At 54.5% G+C, this 18,453-nt stretch overlaps 1 protein-coding gene across 2 annotated transcripts in view; it reads right to left on the bottom strand.

Moving 5' to 3' along the window:
- The window catches only part of LOC309854302 (mitochondrial import inner membrane translocase subunit TIM16), a 65,878-nt gene that overhangs the window by 35,061 nt on the left and 12,364 nt on the right, over window positions 1-18,453 (bottom strand). For both annotated transcript variants that reach the window (XM_082713200.1, XM_082713202.1), the window contains exons 7-9: window positions 8,922-8,972; window positions 3,325-3,411; window positions 2,776-2,858 (exon numbers count right to left, since the gene is read on the bottom strand). In XM_082713200.1, coding sequence (XP_082569326.1) covers window positions 2,776-2,858; window positions 3,325-3,411; window positions 8,922-8,972 — 221 coding nt within the window. The remainder of the gene's footprint in view (window positions 1-2,775; window positions 2,859-3,324; window positions 3,412-8,921; window positions 8,973-18,453) is intronic.

The following is an 18,453-nucleotide window of genomic DNA, read 5'->3' as shown; positions in this document are numbered from 1 at the left end:
AGTGGGATTTTGGGTCCTTGCTGCCGCAGGCCCTGTGCCACATGGACTCCCATTAACGCCCAGCAAATGCCCTACAGAGAGAAGCACCGGCTGGGAGAGGTGAGCCAGCAGCTTGTTCAGGGCAGGCAGGGATAGGATCCCGACAAAGGCACCCTGGCCCAGTCCCGGCGCTGCCAGCCATGCAGGCCTCCAGGAGACGGGTGGGGCCGCCATGAAGAGCAGAAGCTCTCTGGTGTGAAGCCCCAGAGACTGAACCCCAGCCTCCGCCCTGCGCGGACTGGCTGCTGTGGTGACCTCAGCAGATAATGAACTTCTCTGGCCTCAGACGCCTCTTGTGGATCACGAGGAGATGTGTCCCCCTTTGCCTGGCGCCCGTGATGGGTCCAGCTGACCTTTCACCCACCCAGAAGCATCGCCCCGAGACAGTGTTTCCGCGCCTCCCAGTCTACAGCAGGAGCTGCTCCTTCAGTGCCAGGCCTGCCCTGCCACTTACCCTCCCACCTCCACCCTGCCCAGAGTTTGGCTTCGCGGACAGGCCCCTGATGCCTTGCTCTTCCAACCATGCCATGTCTCCTCTGAGGGAGCCTTGCTCCACGGACCATGGGGATGAGCAGGGAGGAGGCCCCAGGTGGGAGCCATGACAGAAGCCTCTGGGAGGGTCGGCCCTGGGCGTTCCCTGGGAGATAACAGGGAGAGGTGTGTGCCTGATCCTCGGCCCCCTCTAGCTTTTAAAAGAACACTCCCTGTTCTGCTCAAATTAAGAGGGAAAATCTGTAAAACAGAGAAGAAATTGAAGGGGTACAGTGGAACTCCGTGGCTGTCCCTGCATCTGACACCCGGCATGCTTCCCATCTACAGTCCAGATCACTGAGCAGAGCTGACACCCAGGGGAGCCCGAGGGGTTCCACCACCACACAGGGCTGGAGAGTCCCCACTCCCCTGCCAAGGGTGTGGCCTGGCAGGGCAGGGGCCAGGCCTGGGGGATGGAGGGGGTGGGACACGGGTCTGGCCACCCATCTGGGAGTGATTTGAGAAATTCCAGGCCCTGCTGGCCCTGCGAAGCTATTCTTAACTGCTGTAATTACAGGGTCAGCCTTGGCCAGTGGCACCATGGGGTCTGGGCATCGTTAACTCCTCCAGGGGCCAAGCTGGGGATGAGCAGGGGCTGCTCCGCGGTGGAGGGGGACCCATCAGGGGCCAGGGGTGGAGCCTGGAAGGCAGGAAGTGGTGGGAGGAGGAGCACTTGATGACCAACCCTGGGTCCCCTCTCCAGGCTGGGCCAGCTCCCTCCGTTTGCGGGGGAGCCGGGTAGGGAAGAGATGGCCTGGCCTGGGGAGGTGTGGAGGATGAGATACGAATGCAGCATCAGGCCCAGGGGCTCTTATTCTTTCAACAAAGGGGCCCCTTGTGTCTGCCCCCTCCAAATCCCCAGGGCCCAGAGTAAGCAGAGGCCTTGCACTATGTGGTTTGAAAGCACTGGATCTCACTCAGCTTCGCTTTCCTCATCAGCAAAATGGGCCTCACCAGCCCCCCAACCTCTCTCGGGTTTGTAAGAAGTGATGGGAGTGGAGGGTCACTACCACCGTTAGCCCTTCTCTGGCAGATGCCCTGGCAAGAATTCTTATGGCAGTCAGGCTTCTGTGCCCTCAAACATGGTCCACGCGATTCCCAGAGCTTAGACAGATCACTAGGCCTTCTGTGACTCAGTTTCTCCAGCCATGAAATGGAAGGGAAAAGGGCTGGACAGACAGCCAAGAATGAAAACCCTCTCCTGGTTCTAACTTTCATAGGTCCCTGCCTGGGGAGCAGGTGGGGTTCCCAGAAAGCCCCTCCAACACTTGTGACTGAGCAGGGCAGAGGCTTCTGAAAAGGAACCAGGCCCCCGGCTCCTCCTACCCCAGCCAGGATGGTCCCTCACTCCCAGCGCCTGTTTCCTCAGCTGTGATATGGGGAGTCATCTCTGACAGCCTCCTGTGCCTAAGCCACAGGGAGCCCAGGCCCCCTGCACAGAGCTGGCTTGGCCAGTCCCCACGGCTCCATCACAGACCCCCCTGCACACACTTCCAGGAGGATGGAAAACTGAGAGGCACTTGCAGTCCCAAGCCACTTGGGCACACCCACCCCCCCACCACACCCACAACCACCAGAGACAGGCGTGTGGCCAGGGCTGAGGAGGTTCCATAAAGCCTGTCAGTCCAAGGCCTGCCTCCCTCTGTCCCTTGTGCCTGCAAGCTTGCCAGCCCGTCTGTCCCCATGTCACCCCATGTCCACCCTGCCATCTACTGAAGCTTTGGTCTCCTTGACCCTCGGCACCGCCAAAATGGCCCCAGCAAAATCAAATACGTTCCCACACTTCCCACCCATGTGTCTGCCAGGTCACAGTCCCTGCCCTGACACTCTGAAAGCCTGCATGAGCAAGGGCCCCTGCTGTGGCTGGGGACCGGGTGGGATGGGGTCAGGAAGTTCCTCTGCTCGGGCAGAGTGGCCTCGCCCCCACAGGCCTGCTGGAGGAGCCTTGAAGGGCCACGACCGGGTTTCTTCTGCAAGACCTCGCAGACGAGCTTGAGCCCCCGACCACTTGGGTGATGAGCCCCTCACTGACAAGGTCTGGGCCGGGCCAGGCAGTGCCACCCGCTTGGGCCCCTCCACTCCACAGGTGGCCTTGCCATGGCACAGCAGAGGCCCTCACCCCAAGTGTCCACTATAGGCTTCAAGACATCATTAATGCCCTTGACCCTCCCTCAAGCCCAGCCCCAGTGTGCCAGCTGCTCCTACCCGGGCGAGGTGTCCAGGCTGAGGGAGGTGAGGGCGCTGGAGAAGTGCCGGGTGTCCCAGAGCTTCACTTCCCGCTCCCGCATCTGCATGGAGGGGGCAAAGAGGGGCTCAGAAGGGCCCATCCCTCATCCCCCTGGGCTCCCTGGGAAGCCAGCATCTCAGGACACAGCCTGGCACAAGGGTACTTGGCCCAGAGCAGCCCTTGGAGGATGGGGGGGAAATGAGTCATGCCAGGGAGGGAGAGTTTGAGTTTTCATGTCCTGCCCCTTTAAGGACCCCTAGGTGACAAGGGACACGGGGGCGGTTCTGTCCATGGACTCCTGGGAGTGGTGGGGGCAGGCTGCCACAGTTCCCAGGGTCAGGCTTAGCTATTGCGAATGGAATCTGCCAGTTTTCAGCAGCTGGAGGTCCCCTGGGGCTCCGAGACCCGGCCGCACACAGGGCCGTATATGGACAGGCCTAGAGCTGGCTGGACACCCCTCACCTCCCAGTGGGCCTCATTCCTACCCTCTGGGTGTGGGTGCCCAGCCCATCTGGGAGGAGCCCTACCTGGTTGAAGCCAGTGGACACAAGTTGCTCCTGGGTGCCCGTCCACGCCAGCCGACCATCCTTGCTGTTCCTGTGGGCCTCCGTACTCTGGAGGAGACAAAAGATGGCGCTGCGGGCCTCCTGGGGTGGGCCACCTGCCAGAGAGCCCCACGGAGGGCAGAAGGGGCCAGGGTGGTGAGCCCCAGCGGCTGGGGGACAGGGGAGGCCTAGTGTCATGACATGATGGACCCCAGCCTCACCTTGGTTGAGGACAGCACCGCACCCAGAGGGCTGACCTGGCACCAGGCTTAGGCTCAGTGCCCCTCTTCCAAAGGAGACAGTAGGGACTGCCTGGTCACAGGGTCAGGGCTCAGGGTGGCAGCACACCCTTGTCCTTCCAGGAATCCCAGAGGAGGCACTCAGTGGCCAGTCGGTATCCCCAAGTTCTGGGGATCCCCATGCTTTCAAGAGACCCTCATTTGTGAGTGGGGATCACGTTCACAGGGCTATCCAAGGACCGACTGACACTACACCCGAGAGGGACCGGCTGACTGCAGATCACGGGAGTGTGAGCATCACGGCCACCTCCTGACTGCCAGGGCCTGGGGAGAGGGCCTGGTGCCAAGCTCTAGGGAATGGTCCCCGGAGAGGGCAAATAAGTGCCCCTCCTCGCTTTCCCCCAGTACGGGAGCTGCCAGCACGAAGGCTTCCTGAGCCCAGGGAGAAGAGGCGAGTTCATACGATAGGCGGCCCCGTCCCCAGGGCCAGGGGTGGGGAGGAGAGCCCAAGGAGCAGAGGGGGCCCAGAGGAAATGCAAACAGCTCCCTCCCCAGTCACCTCGGCCCCTGGAGCCTGAGACCAAAGACCCTGTTACCAAAAATAGCTCACCCCAAACTGTGGCCAGCTTCCTCCAAGCTTCCCACGATCTCCTTGGGAATGAATGAGGGAGGGAGGTAGCCTGGGAGGAGCTGGCCCAGCGTCCCCTCCCCAGCCCGCGGAGGCGGACCCCAGCGTGGGAGACCCTGGAATGGCCCATGTTGTTCAAGGGGCTTTTCTCACTGCTCCCCTCCCCACTCGGCAGCCGGCACAGGAAGTCAAGGCTACAGCCTGAGAACCAGGGCCCCACACCCCTCTCTACATACAAGGGGCTGTGGGGCCAGAGCTAGGTCAGCCATGCCCTGACACCCTAGAGGCAGTGGTGTCACACAGGCCCTCCCTTTCACTGGCGTGCAAATATCCCAGGCGCAGAGCAAACCAGACCGCTGGCAAAGCGTCATGTGTCACTCATTCGTGCACCAGACCTTGCGAGGTCTCCCCAGGCCAAGCCCCATGCTAGGGGCCACGGTGGGGCAGGTGGTTCTCGGATGCTTCTCTGATGGATGGTCACGTCAGTGGGTGACACGGGGCTGCTCAATCATAATACAAATGTTCGAGCAGCGTTCTCTGCTAGGCACTGGGAATATGTGAAAGTAGAGAGGGTCCCCCGCCTCACTGAACACACAAGCTGGGAGACGGAGCTGAACCAAAGAGAAATCCCTATGTCCCTGCACGTTATTGTAAGTGCCAGGAAGTGAAGGTTAGGGGCCGCGGCTCTGGGTGAAAAGCTGCCTGGTGACTGACAGCCTCCCTCCAGCAGGACAGCTCTACGCCTCTGTGCCTGTTCCCTCAGCTGGAGAAGGAGCCATGTAACGGGACCACCCTCGGAGAGCTGCTGTGGGAAGGGTTAACACTGGTGAACGCCCAGGGCTTGTCTGGCACATACCCCATATACATTTTCTTAAAAAGCCTGATAACGGAGTACAATGAAAGTATAATAGAGGGAAGGAAATTAAGGTGACATGTGAGCGAAGGCAGGAAGGATCAGCAGGTGTGAGCCAGGCAAGGGGGCCAGCACCTGTGATGAGTGGGGACCTGGGACCTGAGTGAGCAAAGAGGCCAGGGCCACTGCAGGGGGCAGGAGGCAAGGGAGAGGAGTTGCCCCCAAGCCTGCAGGGCATGCAGGCTGCAATGAAGCATTTTTCATTCAGTAGCACAGATCAGGGACAGAATCGACCTTGGCCTTGGTCTCCCATCTTCCTATTTTACACATGGAGAAACCAGAGGCTCAAGAAGACACCTGCCTCAAGTCACCTAGTAAGACAGCTGTCAGCTCTCTGAGCCCCCTGCCCCCTGTGGGCTGGGTGATTGTTCTGTGTTTGTGTGACAGGGACCTGAGGTGACAACAGATGAGGAGACTGAGCAGCAGGTAAAAGCCAGCAGAGCTGGGACCAGGAGGGGCCCCAGGTCCCAACTGCCTCCTACCACACACCCCTGGATGAGCTCACACCAGGGGACCCAGGCTGCCCACAGGGTGGTGATGGGCAGGGCATTGGTCTCTGAGGACACTGAAGGCACCAAGGAAGCTGAGATGAGGCAGGAGCTCAGCCTGGGCCCAGCATGCCCACTGTCAGCACACTTGGCTCAGTGTGCCCGGGAGCCACAGGAGGCCCTATGGAATGGGGCTGGGTTGGCCTGGGGCTGGGTTGGCCACTGACCACCTTCTCCTTCCTCTGTCCCCAGATCATTAAAATGATTTGTATTTTATTTTATTTTTTTTTTAAGATTTTATTTATTTATTTGACAGAGAGAGATCACAAGTAGGCAGAGAGGCAGGCAGACAGAAAAAGGGAAGCAGGCCCCACGCTGAGCAGAGAGCCCCATGTGGGACTCAATCCCAGGACCCTGAGATCACGACCCGAGCCGAAGGCAGCGGCTCAACCCACTGAGCCACCCAGGCACCCCTAATTTGTATTTTAAAACTGACAAGTTCTTCTTCCCTGACCTGAGCAGGACTCAGGGAGGAGGAGCCCTCTCGCCAGATGCCCAAATTCTCATTCTCCGGAGCAGAGGAGAGGTTTGGCTGGAACTCGGGCAGTCTGCCACCCCGAAATCCCAGCTCTGTCACAGGAGGCTCTAGGGGAAACTGCTGGTGGTAATCCCCGAGGCCTGCAGGCCAGGCCTCGGGCTTTCCCCCCTTCACAGGGGTGGCCTTTGTCCCAACAAGCAGCAGAGCACCCTGCCCAGGGAGAAGTCCCTCAGTCCCCTCCTGTCTCCCCAACACCTGGCCCCAAGGAGAGAACAGGAGGGGCCGACTGCCCAGCACAGGGGCGCCAGGAACAGGCACATACCCGGCATTCCAGCTGTGGTACAGCCAAGTCCCCCCTCTGTCGCCAAGGCAACGCTTGCTGTATGGGGCAGGGCAGCTGCAGGAGCAGCGCAGGGCCCCGAGGACCTTCTCTGGTGTAAGACCCCCGCCACCCACTCATGCCCCTCCTCGGCCAGGCTCAGGTCTACCAGCCCATGCCAGAGGTCAGATGGCTGACCCGAGGCCAGTGCTGAAGTCTCACAGCTCCCTGGACACCCCTTCAGCCATAGGCTGCTCCATCCCTGGCACACCCATAGCTTCAGGCCTTGGCCACCCCCACCCAGGCTCCTGACAGTGAAGGGGTTGCAGTGTCCAACAGATGAGCCCGCCTAGGCTGCCCTGCTGTGCCCCTAAGACAGAAATGACCAAAGGGCCAGATTTATAGGACAATCGTGAATGTGGAAAAAGATTGTGTGTGCCAAGGGCTCAGGATATAATAAATGGTCATAAATGCAATCTAGATATAAGGTGGGGGATGGGGAACAGGAGGGAGTTGCTCAAGCATCTCCCAACCCAAGCTCAGGTCACCCGGGGCCCAAAAACAACAGCAGGGGGAGAACTCCCCAGGGTGTCCCACCCAGCTTCCAGGCTGTAGTGACAGCCCCTAGTGCATCCTCCCTTGACCCCCCTCAGCTGCACCCCCCTCTCTAGTGGGGAAGAAGGATCTCAAAAGAAGGCACTCCCAGAAGGTCTCTCCCCTGAGCGGGCCCCTCAGCTCACACCGACCCTGGCCGCCAGCAGCGGTTTTCCTAATAGAAGCCAGGTGTGGGCCAGATGCCCTGGGCGGAAGTGGGGGGCAGGGCCACGAGGAGGGCAGCATTCCAGGCCCTGCTGCCCCCGCACCAGCACCAGCGGCAGAGCCCAGGCAGCATCCCAGCAGCTGGGAGGGGGTAGGAGCCACCCACGCTCTTCCCAGGTCTCCTTGGCCCAGAAGCCCCATTCAGGGGGGCTCCCTCCTGAACCAGATCCTCTCCCCCTTCTTCTAGAAACTTGGAGCCCTTTGGACGGCAGCCACTCGGTCTCCACCTCGGCACCATCACTGTCTACCCCACCACCACTTGCTGGAAGAGGCGGCAAGAAAGGAAGAAAATGTTCAGGCCAGGGGAGCTGGCCCCATACAATGCCCAGCTGGGGCAAGAATGGGGTACCATGCGTGGTGCCCCGGGGCTCTGAGAAAGCTGGAGGTGGAGGGCCTCAACCTCCCTCCTGCAACCTGGGATGCCCCCTTCCGAGCAGAGGCTTGGAGGTCAAACACGGAAAACTCTAGTGGGGCGCACTGCTCATACCCCACTGTCCTGGGACATGGACAGGCGCCACCCCCAGCCACCGGGCCAAGCTCCCCGGGAAGCAGGGCCACGGTGGGCTGGAATGGGGGTGGGGGGTGTTGAAACCACGCCTGGCAGGCTTGGTCAATACAGGACCTCCTTTTGGTCTTTGGCCCGTCAGAAACAGAACCAACTAGGCTACCGTGGGCAAAAAGTCGCTGTGGCCTATGCGACGGGGATCCTGTGTGTGCGTGTGTGAAGGCACATGCTAAAGGTATGGGGACAAGGCCCCACAGCCCTCGCTACTGCTGATCAGGTTTAGGCTGGTGAATGGCCCTTGACCCCAGGTAGGGAACAAATCCTAGAGATGGAGACAGGGTGTCTGGGAAGGGCCTGGGTTTCGCTGGGGAGCTCTTCCCCTGATCTTTACCTTCCTCAGTAAAGAAGCCTCCTCACCTTCAAGAAGAATTTTTCAAAACTGTAAACCCGCTTATCTTACTTTCTGCTTAAAACTCTCTTAACGGCTTCCCATAGCACCAGTGACAGGCCCTTCACCACATGCCTGGTACTGAGCTGATGTCGAATGAATGAATGATTCCCCAGTGGCTCAGTCGCTGTAGCATGAACCCAGAACCCATCACCCACTCAGCACTCAAAGGGCCCCAGGCACCCCAAGCACTATTACCTACAGAAACCAAACATGCTCAGTGCCTGAGTCCCCCAGACCCCAAGTACAGAATGAAGGTCCATTGGCTGTGAGGCTGGAAGGGTACGGGGTGGGCGGCTATGTCTTTCTGGTTCCTCCAAGGCTGGCCTCTGCCAACTGTGCCAGGATAAGCAGGGAGGCATGAGGGTCTCAAGGAAGAAGAGGAAGCTGGAGTCTCAGATTAGCTTCCTAAAGCCACAGGACGCCTCCACTAAGGCCTGTGGACAGCCAGGATGCGCCCCTCCCTGTGATCCAAGCCAGGTCCTCCCAGGACCCAAAACATGTTTCCCAGAAAGAACTTTTGGTAGCAGGAGCCCACTCCAGGTGACCCCTACACACCCATCAGGCCTGGGCCAGGGGTATGGGGTGTGGCAGAATCTCTGCTAAGAGGCAGAGCCTACCCCCACCTATACCTGCTGGAGCCACTAGAGCCTCAGCCCAACCCCCAGCCCACACAACTCACCTGGGAGGCCCCTGGCTTTGTTCTGGGGTCAAAGATCCGCAGCTGCTTGTCCTGGAAAAGAAGAGAGGAGTAAATAGAGAGTGTACTTGGGACAGGCAGGGTCCTTAGAGGCCAGCCTCTCTCCCCTACCCACAGGCTCTGATGGCCCCACCTCCTAGTACACAGGGCTGCCATCATGCACCAGGTGACCCCTCCCCAGGCTGGCTCCTACTTCTCACTGCAGGGGGCAGGCCCCCTTTCCTGCCCCAGTCACCCACACCAGAGAACTCAGATACAGGAGTTCACATTTGCTGAGCACTTACAATGCGCCAGGCCTACTACACGCATGATCTCTCCCCATCTTTCCAGCCACCTTATGAAGTGGTGCTATCACCATGACCCCGTCACAGATGGAGAAAATGAGGCCCAGAACCAAACTCTAGACTACCAGCTGGTAGATGCCTGGCCCTGCGTTCAGCTCAGCCCAGAGGAGCACAAAAGATGATGTCATTTCTACACCTAAAGAACATGGTGACTAACCAGGATAGCAAGTTTACACATCCCAACCATCACTCGTCATACAGCTACTGACTCAGATTACCTAAAGCTGGAGACAGGAATAGGTAAGACATATACATATACACATACACATACAAATATATATATATATATACACACACCAAATGAAGTGCCCATACCACGCAGAAGGACTCTATTCCCTTGGAGTAGTGGGTGTGCCTGTACAGAAATGTACACGCATAAAGGACTGGGGGAGAAGGGGGACAGAATTTACATCCACTGACTACTTACAGGCTTGGCCATGACCAATCGTTAAGTGCTACAGGGACGGTGGAGAATAACGCGGATGGTGTGATTCTGCTGCGGCAAAAGTAAACAAGGATCTCTATTTGACCACATTCCTATAGCTTTTGCAAGTTTGCTGAGCAAGGAGAAAGGCCTTGAACAGCATGGGTTGTGTGTTAGTGCTGGGGACGGGGAAGGTGGGAGGTGATCAGCTCTTCTTCTTTTCATCTTAGCACAGTTCCACTTTGCTGCATTCAGCGTGGACTCATATTTTCATATTTTGAAAAATAACGACCCAGCAAGGAACAATCGGAATTTGAAATGAAAAACACAGTACCACTTACACCAGCACGAAAAAATGCGAAACGCTTAGCTATAAATCTAACAAAATACGTACAAGATCTATGGGAAGGATATTACAAACCTCTGATGAAAAGAGTCAAAGAACTAAACAAACAAGAAAGTCCATGTCCATGGATAGGAATATAATCAGTAATCAGTAACGTCAAAACGTCCCTTCTTCCCAAGTTGATCTACAGATTCAACAAAATCCCAGTGAAAACTCCACCAAGTTATTTTGTGGTTATGGATGAACGGATTCTAAAGTGTATACGGACAGGCAGAAAATGCAGTCAACACAATCCTGAAGGAGAAGACCAAGTCAAAGGACAGACAGGGCCCGACTTTATTCTAAAGCTATGCTAACCAAGACAGTATAGTGCTGGCGTAAGGACAAGAGATCAAAAGAAGAGAACAGACAGCCCAGAGCCAGAACTCCACAAATACAATCAGCCAATATTTGACAAAGAAGTGAAAGCAATACATTTGAGAAAGGACGGTCTTTTCAACAAATGGTACTAGAAAAACTCCACGTCCACATCCAAAAGGATGAATCCACACAGAGACTTTACATCTTTTACAGAAGTCAACTCGAAAGGGATCACAGACCTACCTGTAAAATACAAACCTATAAAAGCTCTAGGAGATAATACAGGAGAAACTCGGGGTGACCCTGGATTTGGCAAGGGTTATCTATTTACTTTTAATTCACTTTCTTTCCTTTCTCTTTTTTTAAAGCTTTTTTTTTTTTTTTTTTTTTTTTTTGAGAGAGAGAGAAAGAAAGAGTGCTTGCAAGCTGGGTAGGGGCAGAAAGGGACCAACATGGAGGCATAATGAATCCCAGGCAGACTCCGCACTGAGCAGAGTAGAACCTGACATGGGACTCTGTCTTCCAATCCTGAGATCATGACCTGAACCGAAACCAAGTAATGGACACTTAACCAATGGAGCCACCCAGGTGTCCCTGGCAAGAACTTCCAATATTTTTAATTTTTAATTTTTTAAAAGATTTTATTTATTTATTTGAAAATGAGAGAGAGCACGAAAAGGAGAATGAGGGAGAAGCAGACTCCCTGCTGAGCAGAGAGCCTGATGTGGGACTCAATCCTGGGACTCCAGGATCATGACCTGAGCCGAAGGCAGTCTCTTAACCAAATGAGACACCCAGGCGCCTGGCAAGGACTTTTTAGATACAACACTGAAAGTATGACCTGTGAAAGATAAAACTGGATTTCATTAAAATCATACACTTCTGGACCACAGAGACACTGTTAAAACAATGAAAAGACAAGCCACAGACTGGGAGAAAATACTTGCAGGCACGTATCTGAGAGAAGACTTGTATCCCAAATATACAAAGAACATTTAAAACTCAAAAATAAGAAAACAACCCAATTAAAAAGGTGGGCAAAATGGGGTGCCTGGGTGGCTCAGTGGATTAAGCCTCTGCTTTTGGTTCAGGACATGATCCCAGGGTCCTGGGATCGAGCCCTGCATGGGGCTCTCTGCTCAGCGGTGAGCCTGTTTCCCCCTTCTCTCTCTGCCTGCCTCTCTGCCTACTTGTGATCTCTCTCTCTCTGTCAAATAAATAAATAAAGACTTTTTTTTTTAAAAGTGGTTAAAAGACCTGAATGAACACCCCACCAAAAAAGACACACAAAATGAAAAGTGAACACATGAAAAGATGTTTAATATCACATCTCATAGGGAATTATAAACTTAAACAACAGTGAATTACCACGCCACACCTATTAGAATGGCTAAAATTTTTTAAAATGGTATCATCGGGGGACGCCTGGGTGGCTCAGTTGGTTGGACGACTGCCTTCGGCTCAGGTCATGATCCTGGAGTCCCGGGATTGAGTCCCGCATCAGGCTCCCAGCTCCATGAGGAGTCTGCTTCTCTCTCTGACCTTCTCCTCGTTAATGCTCTCTCTCACTGTCTCTCTCTCAAGTAAATAAATAAAATCTTTAAAAAAAAATGGTATCATCAGATGCTGGCAAGATTACGGAGAAACAGAAACTCTTATTTGCTGATTGGAATACAAATGGAACAGAAACTTTAGAAGCCTGGCAGCTTCTTATAAAGCCAGAAATACTCTTGGGCCGCCTGGGTGGCTCAGTCGGTTAAGCGTCTGCCTTCAGCTCAGCTCATGATCTCAGGGTCTTGGGATCCAGTCCTGCATGGAGCCCCACATTGAGCCCCTCGTCAAGCCCCACCTCAGGCTCCACACTCAGTGGGGAGTCCGCTTGCCTCTCTCCTTCTGCCTTTTCCCCGCGCTTGTATGAGCACACGCGTGCTCTCTCTCTCTCAAACAAAATATTTTAAAAGGAACTTATGCCCGTATAAATGTTTAGGACACTTTTAAAGTTGCAAAGAAGTGGAAGCCATCAGCATGTCCCTCAACAGCAGAAAAGATCAGCTGTGGTGCATTCACACAATGGAATACTGTGCAGTGATAAAAAGAAGGACTAAGAGGCCAAACCATAAAACTTCTAGAAGAAGGCCTAGGTAAAGAGCTTCACAATGTCAGATTTGGTAATGATTTCCTGCACAGGACACTAAAAGCACGGGGAACAAAAGCAAAAACAGACAAGTGGGACTACAACAAACTTAACTTTTGTTCCTCAAAGGATGCAATCAGCAGAGTTAAGAGTCATCCAAAGGGAATGGAGAAGAGGTCAGCAGATCATGTCTCTGATAAGGGATTAGTATCCAGAACAAACGAAGAATTCAAAGAATTCGTACAGCCACAAAAAAGTTAAATAGCTCACTTTAAAAAACGGGCAAAGGACTAGAACAGATAATTCTCCAAAGGTAGACCAATGGCCAAGAAATATACAAAAAGATGTTTACCATCACTAATCATCAGAGGAACGCAAAGTAAAACCACAATGCGATGATCACCCATTAGAATGGCCCCTGTCAAAAACTCAGGAAACAAGCATTGGCGAGGACCTGGAAAAGTGGGAACCCTCGTGGTACAGCCACTGTGGAAAACAATGTGAGAGTTCCTCAAGAAAGTAAAAATAGAATTCCCTTATGACCCGGCAATTCCACTGTGAGTACCTCCCCCAGGGAAGTAAAAAGAGGGTCACGTTATCATTCATAGCACTCACGGCAGCGTTCTGCACAACGGCTGACAGACGGGGCCACTCGAGTGTCCTCTGACAGAGGAGTGCGCAAACACATGTACAGGGGAATATTATACAGCCGGGAAAAAGTTCACATCCCATGCCACAACACAGACGAACCTGGAGGACATTTTGGTAAATGACACCAGCCAGTCACAAAAAGACGAATAGTATATGGGTCCACCTATGGGAGGTGTCTAAGCAGGTCCACATCACAGATATGGAGTGGAGAATGGTGCTTACTGAAGGCGGGGGCTGGGGGGGCGGCAAAGGGAAGCTGTTGTTTAATGGGTGTAGGTATGGGGTTTCAGTTCAGGAGATCTGCTGCACAGCAATGTAAGTAAACTTCACCTAACTGTCTACTTAAAAAGGGTTAAGACGGTAGGGGCGCCTGGGTGGCTCACTGGGTTGAGGCCTCTGCCTTCGGCTCAGGTCATGATCCCAGGGTCCTGGGATTGAGCCTCACATCGGGCTCTCTGCTCGGCAGGGAACCTGCTTTCTCCTCTCTCTCTCTGCCTGCCTCTCTGCCTACTTGTGATCTCTGTCTGTCAAATGAATAAATAAAATCTTTAAAAAAAAAAAAGGGTTAAGACGGTAAATTTTATGATGTGTTTTTTACCACCATAAAGAAACAGCCGCCAGCCCACCAAAAGACAGGAAATGCCCATAAATGTACATTACTAAGTTAAAGACACCAATCTGGAGAGGCTGTATGTTGTGTGATTCCAGCAGTATGACATTAGGGAAAAGGCAAATCTCACAAAGATAGCAAAGGAGTTGGTGGTTGCCAGTGGTTCGGGAGACAGAGGGAGGGATAGGGGTGAAGCCCAGGGCACTTTTAGGGCAGAGCAGCGATTCTGCACAATGTTGTCATGTGGACGGCTGATGTCCTGCACTTGTGGAAACCCCTACAATGCAACACCAAGAGTGAAGCCTCTTGTAAACTCCGGCCTTTAGTTAATGTGGCAAAATTGGTTTAACCATAACAGACACAGCATCCCAACCAACATGAGACCAGATGGGAGGAGGACGGATATGGGACGGATATGGGAGTACTGTCTGCTTGGTTTCTGCCTGGTTCCAGCCCAGGTCCCGGGAGGCAGGGCTGCAAACAGTCCGTGCCCAGTACTGGACTCTGCAACCCACACGTGGTCACGGGGAACTGCGGAGAGAAACTCAGACCTGAGACGAACCTCCAAGGACAAGCAGAGCTTGCACTGGGAAGGGGAAAGTATTCACAGGAAGTAGAAATGCATGAACGAAGATGTGGAAGCAGGAAGTTGCTGACATGTGATGTGAAGGGGAAGACAAGGCCAAGACAAGGTGATGGGAATGGAGGGGGCGGTGGGTGAGAGCACAACTGGAGAAGGGGGCGGCCAGCCCAGAGGCCTCGAAAGCCCGGCCTCCCCTAGCAGACCAGTCCCAGGTCTCCCTGATGCACCTGGTGGGATCCCAGGGCTCTTGGGTCACTCCTGGTAAAGTCCTCACAGCTGCCGTTCACTGAGCACTTGCCCTGTGCCACGTGGGAAGCAGGCCCAGGCCAGGAACCAGCTGACTGTGCAGCAGCACCAGTCCATGCCACTCCACAGCTCTGCAGGAGGATGCGATGTCGAGACAGACAGAAGAGGACAGAGAGACACACAGGACCAAAACAAGCAGAAAGAACAATGAAACACGGAGCAAGACAGAGAGAGAGGACCACTAGAGATGGAGAACAGAGACGGGACAGCAAGAGGCAGAGAATAGGGAGAGACAGTGAGACTGTGAGAGACAAAGGATCTTGAGAGATGGTGGGCAAGACAGAATGCCTCTTTGTGGTGCCGGGCTGGCTCAGTCGGTGGACTATGCGACTCTTGAGCTCAGGGCTGTGAGTTTGGGCCCCACACTGGGTAACACAGTACGTGGAAATAAAATATAGAAAGAAAGAAAGAAAATATATTGGGGAACCTGGGTGGCTCAGTGGGTTAAAACCTCTGCATTTGGCTCAGGTCATGGTCTCAGGGTCCTGGGATCGAGCCCTGCATCAGGTTCTTTGCTCGGCAGGGAGTCTGCTTCCCCCCCTCTCTGCCTGACTCTCTGCGTACTTGTGATGTCTGTCAAATAAATAAATAAAATCTTTTAAATAAATAGATAAAAAAGAAAGAAAATATAGAAAGGAAAAAAAGAAAAAAGAAAGAGCAGATGCCTCCTGGCAGCAAAGGCCACTCACTCCCAGCTAAGCAACAGAGCCCCATGGAGAGCCCAAGGGCCTGGGTTTGGACACCAGCTCCACCACCTACAGGCTCGGTGATGTGGGCAAACCCCTGAGGCTTAAGAGGATCACTGATGGCAGCACCTCTCACGGGTCAAAGTCCCAATTCTTGCCACACTGGGTACTCCCCAAAGGCAGCAGGGCCAGCAAATGCCGGAGCTCGACATTGGATCCACACCAGGGGTCACACTTGGCGCCAGAGACTGGGCCACGGCAGGGGGGGTATAGCACTGGGCTATGGAGGGGCACATACCCCTGGGCTCACAGGCACGACCAGAGCACGCAGAGAGCACAGCTGGTTGGACTATCCGTGAGGCCAGCGCGCCCCCTAGCGGCTGCCTGCCTTTCCCTTAGTGGGAAGAGCTGGGAAGGGAGCAGAAGGGGCTTCTGTGGGACGTGGAGGGAATCACGGGTCCTGGGAGGCAGAAGCAGACAGCCAGGTGGGAAACGGTGTGCAGAGCGGGAGGCTCTGGGAGGAAGCAGAGTGTTTCCCATACCCCACCTGACTCAGGCAGCGCTGTGTGTAAACCCAGAGCTAGTTTGCAACCACTGGCGAAAGAGGGCGCAGGCTCCTGCCTGCTGAGGGCGGGCCCCCTCACTGGCTCCCTCAATGCTCAGGATGAGCCCATGGGCACCTCCTTTTGATCTGCAGTCACGGGGTGGCCTCCCCTTCTGCACCATTCCCCATAGGTTTTTGCATTTGACACACCCATCCAGGACCCTGAGGATACCCCTTAAAACAGAAGCGGGTGGCAGTGAACGCAGGACTCTGGTGCCCCAAGACAGCGCTGGCAGGTCATGAGAGTGGCAGTCACACCCTGCTGGGCCAGCATCCCCTTCAGGATGCTGCACCGTGACAACGGCATCGTAAGTTACTGTGTTTCCACAGGGAAAGCCCCTAGGTCCAGGAACAGTGTGGAGAGTGGGGGTGCTGGGGGAGGGCTCCACTCCAGGGACCCTCTCGGGAAATCTGCGTTGTTCCTCCCTACAACTTTAGGTTCCCTGGGTCTAGAGGGGACGAGGAGTTCCTCTGCATTGAGCTGTGGCCTCACCACACTTATTCTTCCTCCAGGGACACCGGCAGGCAAGAAGCTGAGTCATCACACCAATAGGAAGGGGCAGGACACAACAGGGCTTTCTCAGCTGGGTAGCTCTTCATCCCACCTCACCCTCCGAACTAGGTGGTAAATGAGGCTCCGATCCCTGGGGAGAGGGGCTGGACAGCTCCTGAACACTTCCTCAGTCAACCCTGCACATGAAATCCCCACACCTGACAGCCTCTTCCCCACACTCTGGGTCCTCCTCCCCGCTCCACCATACCCTCCTGGGAAATCACGCCTATCTCCTCCCCACGAACGCTGTCACCTAACCACCAAGGCCTGACTCCAGCACCGCCCCCTCTCCCGGGAGCTGCAATGCTCCTTACCATTTCCCCATGTCCCATCCTGTCCCACCTCCACGGTGCCATCTGACCACGCCACCCCCTCATGCTGCATCCCCCACACACCACACCCACTGCTCTCACCTGGCCTTGTACTTGCCCTCAGCCCACCCCACCTCCCATGGACTGTAGCTGCCTGCAGCTCCTCCTGTGGACACTCCATACCCGGCCGCCATCTAATGCAGCAGAAACCCCGGGAGACATCCCTGCGTCCTAATCCATCTTTATGGAGCCACAGCAAAAACCGAATCAACCACGCTGGGCTGTGAGCTCTGTGAAAGGAAGGTGCCTCTCCAACTGCTCCATAGGCACCCCAAGAAACAAAAATCTATATACAAATATATTTAGACGTTACAACCTATGAAACGAGTAAATTGGTAAACTTATACGATAAGGTATTTTGTATGTTTGTTCAATTACTGGTGAAACAAAGAACGCATTTTTATGCAGAACAGAAAGGGCAGGGTGGAGAACCTGGGGGCGTGACCTCCACACATACAGAGAGACATGCCTCAGAAGGGATCAGAGAGAGAGATGTCAAAATGGTGACTGGTACGGCCCCTGGGGGGAGGATCACAGGTGATAGTTTTTTCTTTACTTTTCCACTGCTCTCTCAAGTTAGTGAAACAAGTACAAACGACTGCACTTTGGTCACCATAAAGCAAGAATTTCACGAGACCATCTTCTTCCGTCCCTCCAGGTCTCCTTCTGTGCGCCTCTCTCTCACACACCAGCGAAGGGTGTGGAAATGCAGGGCAGGGAGGGCTTCTCACTGGAGGGGGAGGGGGAGGTCCCAACCCTGTCCCCTCCTCCTCAATGAGGGCAGGCCCAACCTCATTGTCTCTGGGAAGCCGTGCTCTCCTGTATGGAGACTGAGTAAGAGAACCACACTGCCTTCCAGCAGGGGCTCCTTTGGGGCTGGCAGCCCCATGGACCGCAGAGCATAGGCCAATGTCTAGAACCTACTGTCTGATGAACTGAATGGGGGGAAAAGCTGATTAAAAAAACTGGGGTGGGGGGGTTTATGGTGCCTGGGTGACTCAGTCGATTTGAGCATCCAACTTGTTTTTTTTTTTTAAGATTTTATTTATTTATTCGACAGACAGATCACAAGTAGGCAGAGAGGCAGGCAGAGAGAGCGGGGGAAGCAGGCTCCCCACCGGCAGAGAGCCTGATGCAGGGCTCAACCCCAGGAACCTAGGATCATGATCTGAGCCGAAGGCAGAGAGAGGCCTTAACCCACTGAGCCACCCAGGCACCCCAGCATCCAACTTTTGATTTCAGCTCAGGTCATTATCTCAAGGTCCGAAGATCGAGCCTTGCATTGGGCTCCGAGCCTTGCATCGGGCTCCCAGCTCAGCGTGGAGTCTGCTTGACATTCTCTCTCTCCTTCTGCCCCCTTCCACTTGTGTACTCTCACTCTCTAAAATCAGTCGATAGTCTTAAAAAAAAAAAAAAAAACCTGGGAAACGGGTGTTCTGAGAAAGCACAGAAGTTTGTAAACAGGATCCCCAAGTATGGAGACCCTACATTTTCTCTGTAAGAGAAGCCCCCCACGCCTCCCCCCGACAGCTAGCCGCCAGA

This window comes from Mustela nivalis, assembly GCF_964662115.1.
Source record: "Mustela nivalis genome assembly, chromosome: 19".
NCBI classification, from domain to species: domain Eukaryota; kingdom Metazoa; phylum Chordata; class Mammalia; order Carnivora; family Mustelidae; genus Mustela; species Mustela nivalis.
The sequence above is the reverse complement of the archived record's forward strand: the minus strand, read 5'-3'. Positions and strand labels throughout refer to the sequence as shown.